This window comes from Alnus glutinosa, chromosome 1 (assembly GCF_958979055.1).
Source record: "Alnus glutinosa chromosome 1, dhAlnGlut1.1, whole genome shotgun sequence".
Taxonomy (NCBI): Eukaryota; Viridiplantae; Streptophyta; class Magnoliopsida; order Fagales; family Betulaceae; genus Alnus; species Alnus glutinosa.
This window is the reverse complement of record NC_084886.1, coordinates 50,194,996-50,207,109: the sequence shown is the minus strand read 5'-3', so window position 1 is coordinate 50,207,109 and position 12,114 is coordinate 50,194,996. Positions and strand designations below refer to the sequence as shown.

The 12,114-nt window shown below is 34.1% G+C and overlaps 1 protein-coding gene across 1 annotated transcript; it reads left to right on the top strand.

Moving 5' to 3' along the window:
- The first annotated feature begins 5,619 nt into the window (after window positions 1-5,619).
- LOC133861340 (uncharacterized) lies at window positions 5,620-6,585 on the top strand. Its single transcript, XM_062297098.1, has one exon. The coding sequence runs from the start codon at window positions 5,620-5,622 to the stop codon at window positions 6,583-6,585; it is 966 nt and encodes a 321-aa protein (XP_062153082.1).
- The last annotated feature ends 5,529 nt before the right edge of the window (window positions 6,586-12,114 follow it).

The following is a 12,114-nucleotide window of genomic DNA, read 5'->3' as shown; positions in this document are numbered from 1 at the left end:
TCCCCGGGCCCCCCATGCACCCTAGCCTGTGCATCCGCCCTTTATCTTTCTCCTAAACCGACATGATTATTTTCATCATCATATTTTCATTATAGCATAAACCCAAATCTCATTTCATTCATAAAAGAAGGTTTGCACTGTCGGAGATAAGAATAACCACAAATTGAAGAAGCTAGATTGAAGAAGGATGGCTAAGAACTTAGGAAGCTTTCTCTCTTGAGGGGAATGTTGCCTTGGCCCAAGGCAGAGTGATCGATCACCAGCTCGATCGTTTTCTTTCTTTCGATCGAAATCCATCAGATGATCATAAATTGGTTATACATGTGTCAGTATCCTCGGACCAGGCTTCATTCCCCTCAATTGTTGCTTCCATTTTAGTCAGTACTACAATCGTTTTCGCTTCTTGATCTTCAGGTGGGTTGTGTTTTAATTAATTCTCGATCACTTTTTTCCCATCATTTTAGGTGTTATAAGCTCTCTACTTTCGTGGGTTTTTTGTTGTTTTGGAAATTAATTTGGTTAATTACAAACAGATTGGTGTAATGATGAAAAGCTTTGACTGTTTAGCCTTCTTCTGACAGGTAGACAGACATTAACCATCATTGCTTCTAAATCGTAGTCTTAGGTTATTCAAGTACTATACTCTTGCGTTTTCTTCAGTCCCTAGCTAGCTCCCAACCCTTTTTGGATTTATCATTGCATAGATTCTTCTCATGATGTCTTCAAATTTCTGTCTCCTTCTTCAGTTCTAGGGTTTAGCTTCAATAATATTCTTTGTATCTTCGTTAGTTAGGGTTTAAGAGTGGGCTTTCATCTCCTAGAGAAAATCTATCTCTGGAAAGAAAACAAAAGGTTAGCTAATTAATTAGCAAAAGAAGAATCACTCTAATTGCAGATTAAGTTTTGCTTGGTATTTATGAAATTAAAAAATGATTTTGCATTAGTTGCTAGTGGAGTGGGTGGATCTGCAGAGCTAGCTGTATGATCCACCTTCTCGATCAGCTTTACCAATGACTTCAAGTACTAAATATTAGATTGATTGATCATGTTGATATTTTTAGTGGAAGACCCTAGCTAGATGGAGCTGGAGTACTACTAGGGATCGATTTCTAGCTCAGAGCGTGGATAAGTATTCTCTAGAATCGATTCTATTTTATTATTGTGTCTATCTCTTTATAAAAGAGGTATCTTTCTGTCATCTTTTGAAAATCTTTCTTTTCATTAATTTCCCTTTTCTTTTTGAACGCCATCTAGCTAGCTATCTTCTGGATCCCATGATCCCTAGATGTAATATCATTTTTTTTTCTTCTTCTATTTTTCAAGTAATTTAAATACCGTCTCTTTTAACTATAATATGTAAGTTGTGTGTCGGTGTGCATGTGTGTAGTACTGTAGTGTTTTCTTAGGAACAGATGATATATATATACACCTACAGAAAAGGAATAGAATAATCTCCTCGATCTCTTTCAATTAACGAATAAGAATATATATCTTTTTCAATGGCTTGAGAAAGAAGTTGTCTTATTTTTAAAAATAACAATATGAAAGACATGCCCATTTAGAATTATAATGGTGGCCGGAGAAGTGTCCTCCTTTCTCGGATACTGATACAAAATCATAAAGTAATAGTGTCTCTCATCTGAAAACATAGGAGTTCTATAATTCTATTCCCAATTAAAATTGGAAGGAATATTATATATAAATATCTCTTTGACTATGCATGGTAGATCGAGTTCAGGTTGTCTTGGGAATTATAGTTTGTTTTTCGTATATAATCAAAGGCTTTGAGTAATAAATAAATAAATTTAAATTCAATATATAAAATGTGATAACTTGGTAATTGAATTTTTATTTAAATTATATATATGCCTTGTAATTAATTATGTAAGTTATATTGACCTAACCACATTTTAATTTCCTTTTCTTCTTAGTTCGATCTCCTTGTTCTCTTGTTCCTATATATATATATATATATATTTTATTGTAGATTTTAACAGGTTGCTTCTTTGTTAACTCGATTGGAAATTTGGAATTCCTTTCGGTCTCAGAAGGAGAAAAGATTTCAAAGTACTCTTCAATTGGATGTTGCAAATGTGACGTTTCATGAGTACTAAAATTACAAGAGCCATCTTTCTCTTATCCATTCTTCTTTTGTAATTTTGCATGAGTTCATATATAAGAGACAAGTGAAGCATGAATTCATAGGACTAGATCGAGTTAGTTCTTTACGTACGTGGGTTCTTCTCTTTGTCAGAAAATAGCCGATTCCTTCAGTCATGGGGCTTTTATTATGTCCTTTTTAATTCTTAGGACATTGTTTGTTCATCTCCTCCTGTTTAGGGTCTATTTTTTGTTTGTTCATCCGGATATATATGCCCTGCATGTATTTGTATTTATTTTTTCCTTTAATTCATGATTATTTATATTTATATAAAAAAGAGTGAAGGATGAAACAACAAATTCTATATTGATGATGAATGATGCTGACCATTCTGTAGCTCTCTCTCTCTCTCTCTCTCTCTCTCTCACACGGGTTAATTACCCTACATATATATGTGGATTTTATGAAATTTTGATTAGATTACGGTACCCTAAATGAAGGAATTTGAATAAATTCAAATAATTTGTTACCTCTATAAATAAAGCCTTTTGTACACAATTATATCATCAAGTGAATAAGAGCAAAATGTTGCCCTTAAAACTTTAATTTATAAATGTAAGTCGTAAACTAAATCACGTAAATTTCTTAGTGTCTCTTTCTTTATTCTCTTTTAATTTCCTCTATTTGATTTTTTCTTTCAAAATAGAATGATATGGATCGATATCATTGAAGAAACATTCAAGATATATAGAAAATGTGCTTATATTATGCTATAGATATTCGTTATGATCAGAATGGGAATCTTTTCATTGAAATGAAAATGATATATTTTATAGTTTAGATTAGGTATTTCACAAATCTAATAATGTATATGTTATTACATTATTTAAAATTTTAAATAATGTTAGATATTACAACAAAACAAAATCTTAACGGACCCTGGCCTCTCCATTTAACTCTATGTGTAAGCGGCACATATTGAGTTGTGAGCGAAAACCGGTAATGTCTAAGAGTTTCCAAATTTAGTTTTCATTTTTCTTCCTCAGATCGCAATAATTAATTCATTTGGCACTTTAATAACATGAAATCTAGTACTTATTTTGATTTGTATATATGGATACCAAGAAATCTACTTCCAAAATGCTATAATAAATTGTAAGCAATTGTTCCAAGAACATTCTTAATTAATTACATTGGGACTAATTAACCCGTTATGTATATATATGCCCACATGCACTTACCATAGATCGAGCCTTATTGGATCACAATTTTTGTGGAAAAAATAAAATAAAATGAAGCATTGCTCTTTCACGCATATATATTTGCTATCACTAGTGGGATGCAGGTGTGCAGTGAACAAAGACAAAGGAAAAAAGAAGGGAACTTTTTATTTCTTTAGACGGGGATCGAACAGAAAGTGATCACTGGAAATGAAAGTCGATTACAGAATATTGTACCTTGATGCACTTTAATTCTAGGCTTTCCACTAAATGTAAAGGATTAACATAAACAATGGTTTAATTAATGTTTGTTATGCATATATATATATATAGAACTGGAGAGCAACATAATTAAGCAGTACTTTGTTGCCACCTGCAGCCGACCAACTGTTGTTGTTGCATTAGATGATCATATCTGATATCTATGTTTTGTTACTGGAATTACTTGTATTACTCGTGCAAGCTCAAGCCAGCATTAGTGATCAGATTATAGAGTGTGTCATCGGATTGAGCTTATGGGATCGGACCTGATGTTTTCTTTGATCACCACCCTCAACCTAATTAGAGTTCGTTTAGCCATGAGATTCCGTAGGTTAAAAGTACAATTTCAAACAAAATCATGAAAAATGTAACGTTTATATTAGGAGTGCAATTTTAAGAAATTGCGGTTTGAAAACGTAAAAAATTTGCATTCTCGTCCTGCAGGCAAGGGGATGTATTTTTAAAAATGCACGATTTTAAATACTAAACTGTAATTTTAAAAGGTAAATTGAAATTTTACTAAATACTTAACTGTATTTTTAAAAATTACGTTTTCAAAACATATATTTTGAAATCACTATTTTTTTAAATTATATATTTTTAAATCGCAAAATTTGAACAGATCGTTATCGTTGTAAAGTGATACAATTTTGGTACGAACTTGAAAAGGGTGAAATATTATTTTATTATTATTTAAAAAAAAAAAGAAAAAAGAAAAAAAGAAGAAGCTTATTTACAAAGCTTCTCCTTACGCAAGGAATTTATACGTACGTGCCCGGCCGGGCCATAGGATTTACCTTTCAATAATATTGCAACGGTCTGGTCAAAGCCCTTAATTAGCTGCACCTATTGGATTTGGCTAGTAATTAATTATAAACTACTTCATTACCTTTCCATGTATAAACATACAAGAATCAAATTATAATGCAAGTCAATCCATGTAAGCTGTCTTCCAAGTTCCAACTCAACTCTGCCAGCACTAATAAATTGCAATTTTGGAATTATAAGACAACCAGAAAAAAAAAAAAAAAAAAAAAAAAAAAAAAAAAAAAATCCGAGATTTTGCTTAATTAGTTAATACACACCACCAGAGAATATATGGGTGCGACAAACTCCTAATATATATTCGATATATTCCAATAAATTATATATTAAACAAATCAAAAACCACAATGTAAAATTACAGACCAAGAAATAATAGGAAATTTTAATATTTTTTCGTTATTTAAAGAGATATAATCAAATCCATGAACAAAATCTGATTATTATTATTTTTTTTTTTCATTTTCCTCTAATTTGTTATAAGTAATTTGGGAGGAGCGGATGAGACTCATTAACAAACAAAAATTCGTTAGTAAATCCTAAAAAATCAATCAAGCTACTTTATGTTTAGTCAATATCATGAGATCATTAATCTCTTACGATCTTAATCCACTCAATTTTTAAGATATGATTTTCATTATACTCGTATAAATGAGAGATATATATACAAATAGTATTATCTATATATATTAAAACACCATATATAAAATTAAGGACTTCACAAGCCTGAACAATCCAATACAAACCCTATATATATATATATATATATATATATATATATATAAGGTGTCATTAAAATCCCTAGCAATTAGCAGTCTCATGCATGTCAAAGAACCTTCCTTAACCGTACAAACCCGAAATCAAAGGAGACATCTCATTACACCACAATTCTTCCCCATCTCTCTCTGTCTCTCTCTCAATTGAACCAAATCTTTTCTACCTTGTTAGCACCAGCCTGTGTTTTCCCGCCGGTGGGGAACAGGGGAGAGAAAAAAATTAATCGTTAAAACACTCTCTCCCCCCACCCCTCTCCGACGACGGGCAAATGCCATATACAATTCCATGCATTTTCTCGCCCTCTCGCCTCCACTCTCACATCCACCGCCACCACCCTCATATATTTTCTCCACCTTCTTCCCATTATCAACCATCCTAACTATACCAAACTTGAGTCAGTGAGAGAGAGAGAGAGACAGGGAGAGGGAAAGATTATCCATGTTTTTCTTTCCCTCATTGTCTCTCCTCGAATCCTCCTTCATAGCCGCGCTCCTCCTCCTCTCCCTCTTGTCGCTCTGCTTCATATTCCACCTCCGCTTCAAGTCACGCACCCTTCACCAATTACAAAACTTCAATTCTCTCTGGGCCGTCCGATTCATCCTGGTCTCCTTCATCACCTTCTGGGCGCTCAACGAGCTCCTCCGCCTATCCTTCTTCCGACACCATGTACTCCTCTCTCTCTTTACCTCCCCAACCCTATCCAACCAAGCCAACCTCTGCAAGATACAGGCCGTCCTCTCATTAGGTTTCTTCGAGCCTGCTTTCTTGGTGACCCTACTTTTCCTCGTCAACGTTTCGATCAAGAAGAAAACCCCCAACGGCATCTTGGTCGACGTCATCCCTTTCGTCATCATCACATGCTCTCCCGTCTTAATCTTCCAGATAATCTTTGTGTTCTTTGCACCGTCGTCGGAGACACAGTTACCTGTCTTTTTCACTCGAAGCTACGTCGTTCTTTCCAAGAATGGTTTAGATGATGCTGATGATAACAAGCTTTTGTGTGCGTACCCTTTGTTGAATACTATTGTGTTTGGTGCTTTTGGGATTGGGTATTCCCTGTGCTTCTTCTTTTCTTCTTGGAAGGCGGTGTCGCTTGTGATCAACAAGGGCCTGAGGGTTCGAATCTACAGGCTGGCTTTCACGGTTTTGATATCGTTGCCGGTGCAAATTTTGTGTCTTGGCTTGTCCGTGTTGTGGGAGCCTGAAGAGCCTGCCTATGGTGGCGTGGCACTCGTTGTGTTTATCAGTGCATTTTTGTGTGCCGTGGTGGGAGAGGGCATATTGGTAATTAGCCCGATCAAGGACACGTTGGCTGCCGGAGGAGAATGTTGCCAGTGGGTTCCCGGGGACCGATCACGGCGGCGGGAGGAGGGTCAGAGCCCGGTCGGATATGGACTTGTCTAGCTAGCTAAGCACAGTAGCACACATGACATGGACAGGGAGGGCAGTCTGGTCAATAATTCACACAGCGGGGACGACATGTTGGTCACGTGCATCGCACGGGTCGGTTATGTGGAACTGTGGAAGAGACGAAGAGGAAAATGTGAAACTGATATTTTTACTTTTTGACATTTTCCTTTACTTTGCCCTCTAATTGCCTTTCTTCTTCGTTTTTGGTAAACAGTGCTGTTGCTATGTTTGGACCTTTTAATTAGGTTGTTCTTTTTCTTTTTTGGGTTCTTTAATTATTCTTTTTCCCTTAAATTTACTTCGAAGGGAAAACATTGTTGATTAGGCATTTTAAATTAAATATTAATTGAATCTTTTTTTTTTATCATTTAACAATGATTAATTCAGGGTTAATTAAAAATGTCACGTGACTCACGTCAACCTTGTTAAATTACTGTTGGATATAATTATAGTATTTGTCATTTCTCATATATATAATTGGTCAAATAGAGACCAACACGAACCATGTTTTATTGTGGTGGTTATCTTTCTCTAGCTAACACATTATGATCAAGGAATGACTTAAAGCCATGATTTTGTATGTCAAAACCCGAAAGTATGTTTTTAAATAGAATTGTAGAAAGTATTTCGTTTATAAATGCATTATATCGAAAAAAAAAAAAAAAAAAAAATAACAGTTTAAAAACGTGAATTGCAAGCAAGAGGGTACATATAGTTTTAAATGCCAAATGAGATCGATTTTAAATGCCGAAACCATGATTTCAGTAAACGTTTAATTACATTTTTAAAAATCATATTTTTATTAACTGTATTTGAAAATTGTTATTTTTTCAAACTACTCGTTTTAAAACTACTAAATCAAATTGGCACTCATATATACAACCAAGTATATATATATATATGCTTCAATTCCTTGGCGGCAAAACAATGCTAGAGATGATAAAATTATGAAAAAAATGTTATACCTACAATTTTTTTATACCTTGTTTATACATGTCAACATGTCATTTAAGGTTTTCGTAACTCTTTTTTCTTTTTTCTTCTGTTGGTTTGAAATAATATAAACATGCATGTTACGTAACTGCATGTTTGTTTTATTTTGGGCTGTTATCTTGCTGTAATGCAACAAATTATATATGACTGACTGACTGAGGACAAGTAGTAAATAATTAATTTGAAGTAGGGCCAAGAAATTAATAAGCATCGATCACCGGCGGCAAAAACAGTGATAGTGATGATAAAATCAACCTTGGTAATTTGGATACTCTCCTTTGGAATGTAATCAATATGCTTATAAGGGACCTATCATTATCAATACGATAAATTGGGTAGACAATGCTTAATTAATTATAACATTATGTAATGTGCAATGTTGGTCGTTTTCGGGGGTACGTGGCAACTGCCAAAGGTCGGTCATGGCAGGTTCACCCAACTATATTCAACTATGGGTAATTAAGGTGGGCAAGATTATCAGCTATATATATTATTTTAAATTGCATGGCCAACTGCTTCACACGTATATCTTTTAACTTTTTACATTTAAAACATGGGTCGGCCGGCCACTAAAATCTAAACTGCTACGTAACGTACAGTTTAGTCACATAACACTTATTACGTTTATAAATTGACGTACGTTGACAATATTCTATGTAGCGGATGTTAACATGTTTGCTCAATCTTTTGTGTTGGGCCTACAAATTTCAAAAAAGTATTTAACCACTCCATCTTAAAATTAATTAATTATAACATTGTGTAATGTTATAATTAAGGTGGGCAAGATTATCAGCTATATATGTTATTTTAAATTGCATGGCCAACTGCTTCATACGTATATCTTATAACTTTTTACATTTAAAAAATGGGTCGGTCGGCCACTAAAATGTAAATTGCTGCATAACGTATAGTTTAGTCACATAATACTTATCACGTTTACAAATTGACGTACATTGACAATATTCTATGTAGCGGATGTAAACATGTTTGCTCAATCTTTTGTGTTGGGCCTACAAATTTCAAAAAAGTATTTAACCACTCCATCTTAAATCTCTCATCAACCTACTTCAAAATTAAAAATAAATCTCTCATAAATTAACCTGTCTGTTAAAGAAAAAGTTCAAATATGATACATTATACCCATTGTATACATAAAGTGGCCGGGCTGCTTCCATTTCTGCTGCATCATCCCATAATTTTTAAAGCTTAGCATAAAGACCGATAATTATATTAAGGATTTTGACAAATAGTTCAACAATTTTAAATAGTGATTACTCGCTCTTTAGGTAAGCAAAAAAGAATAAATTAGTCTCCACTGTCAAAAAAGTTGACAAAATCCGTTAATATGACACATCAACACAAATCAAGCTGGTCAGAGGCGCCATGGCTATTGGCTCGGAGTTGTTCGGCCATTTGAGGGTAGTCAAATCACCCCCAGTGGCCATGGGGTGGTTTGAGAGTGGTTCGGTCACCCTCATTTAGCACGTTAACTAATTCTATCAACTTTTTTAGCGGCATTGACTACTTGTTCCAAGTAACTTAAGATACGGGCACCATAACCTCCTGTTCAATTTTTTTTTTTGTTAAAATCTGACATTAGAGCAGTTTAATATTATAAAATAATAATCCCATGAAATTGTATGTAAAATTTATTTGTCAGAAATTCATATATATCTCCATGATATTCAAGACGACTTCGTGTCCCACAAATCTCTGACCGACTCTAGTAGCCCTAGCATCACAAAGAACACGTTGTTATGGGCCTCAAGCCTCTATGAGTCTGGCTATTGGACCAAAGAGCTCAATGCTGAACCACACAGATTTGCCAGGCCGGCCCAAAACGTCATTCTTCAATAAATAAGGAAAAGAGACAAGGAGAAAATATTAAAAGGATGCTAAATATAAATAAGACAAAGTTTTTATTCAAACTAGGACACAGAAAATTAATTTCTTTAGTCCAGTGGATATATTAAATATATAATCTTAAAATATTTAATTTAGATTGAATTAAAAAAAAATTTCCTTTAACCTAATTTAACGGAAAACATATATATATATATGCTTAATTAGCTAAAAATATTATTGGGCAGTTGTCAAAGGCCGACTATACAGCACACGCGTTGTGGAAGCTTAAAAGAACTTTAAATAAATAAGCTGAAAAGAAAAAGTAGCCCCGTGTTTTGGCTTTTACTACTTATACTACAAGTCCATGACGTGTTTTTGCCTGCTAAGACAAAGTCACGACTCATGGATAAGCGTCGGCCATGGCTTCCAAATAATAATAATAACATAAATAAAAACTTATATTCTATGATATATTATATTGAAAAGAAAATATATATGGAACAACCTCACAACTGGTCAAAGTCTTAAGGGTTAATTCGTGGTAAAACTAATAGTAAGACAGGCAATATAATTCTATACATGTAATAGAAATAAAACATTGAAGACATGGACATAAAACAATTAATTATACAAACATAATATAGTAGATTGAAGAATTTTTCTAATATTCTTGGTCTCCTCGACTCTTTTAGAAGCTGGACAGTAGCCAATATTGATGGAAGCACAAATATTTGTGCTCATAATAACATTGTTTATTGGGTCGCTACCACTAATTTTATTGGCATGCACTAATTTGAAGGCCTTTGTTTTTGCTGGCCATTTTTTTTTTTTTGTATGTGTGCAGTATTTTTTTTTTTTTTTTTTAGCAGAAGAATAAACTTCACATTAAACTGGAGAAATACAAAGGTGGGTTCTAAACAGAATCTAGAGATGCAAACGAAATCTAACCAATAAATCTACTATACAAGCCGGTGGCTCAACCATCCAACAAGAAAGATAAATTCTGGTCAACTGCCAATTTTGCTAAACAATGAGCAACTGCATTTCCTTTCCTTTTAACGTGAACAAATTTTTGTGTGTGTGTTGTATTTGTTTATTCTTTGTTGTTGTTGTTGTTCTTTCTCATCTATAAAAATAAAAAAGGAAGATGAAATTCACCCATTCTCTCATTCAAATTAGAAACAAAGAAGAATATATGCATTTAAATGATCGAGCTTTTTGGACAGATTCAATCATTAGATCGAAAGCTAATAACATTTAAAAGAAACATTTTTAATTGTTCAATAATCAGTTGATCGTATTAATTCGGATCCCAAACCGCGAGAACCTGCATATATAAGAAGATGGAAGTCAAGCACGAAGGACCTTGTCGGTTGTGCCGGTGGAGATCACTCCAGTGCATGCATGCCTAAATCAGTGACTAGGTTAAGAAGGGATCATTTCCAGAAAGGGATGCTCAGATTAATGTATTGCGTATTTATTAACGGGCCCTTCTTTCCCTTCATAAGGAGTGTCGTTCCGGCCCTTTTTCGGTCAAGAGATGGCTCAAGGGGGTACCAAAACTCGTTCCCCGCTCTTCTTCTGTTAGAACAATTTTTAATGGACAGAAATTTCCTATAAATTAGTTTGTAGAAAATTTCATACAACCCACATATAAAATTGACATGTGTCCCTTCACATGTGAGAAACACATGTTGTTTTAATAGCACGTGCTTCTCACATGCTTTTTCAATAGCATTAATAAAATAACATGTGCTTCTCACTTGTTTAAAGGACACACGTCACTATTATATGTGGGTTGTATAAAATTTCCTACAAACCGATTTGTAGGAATTTTTTATCCATTTTTTATTTCTTCCAAGAATATCGGGGTGTTGGGGTATTCACGTGGTTGAACTATTCTTCCTTGTAAGTGTTTATTTTCTCTAGTTAATGCGCTTGCCATCCCCTTCTAGCCAATCTATTGGTGGCCGACTACCCTACATTCCCTATACCCGGCGTCATTTTTTATATAAAATTTTTGGGGTAAATGCATAATATTATAATAACTCAAATGAAAAAATGGGCAAAATTTGTTTGAAATGAGTTTATTTGTTACACATGCATATATCACAAGAAGTTATTAATCACTTTTAAGACCCTAAAATGTTATTTGTAACGACTAAAATTTTGCAATTTTTCCTTTTAGAAATAAACAAAAAATAGGCACCTTCCTTTAGGTAAAGTTAAAAAAGCAACTCATTGCTTCTCATCGTATATCATTACTTTATTCCAAAGCAAAACCCCTTATCCATCCACGGTTCTTAGACTATCTGGCTTTGATACATCACTGCCTTTATTCCTTTAATCATGCAACACTACATGCATCGATCTCTTCCACGATTTACTCAAACCTCGATGTCCCCGAATATTTTGGAGACAGACAGTGGCACCCAGGTTGTCAAAAATCAAAATGCCGAGGAGCCACGGCATTTGGTTTAGTGACCTTTTCCGTCATGTTCTTTCTCTTTATTTCTTTTTAATTGAAAAGGACAGGGAGGGGTAATCAGTGTAATTACTCTTCTTAAACGTGATCATCGATGTTTTTATCCGATGTGGAATGTTCGGTTTGAACCATGATTACAGTCTTAAAAGGCGAGTCCGTCACCACAGCCCCACCAAAGTACAAGTTTGTAATACCCCTTC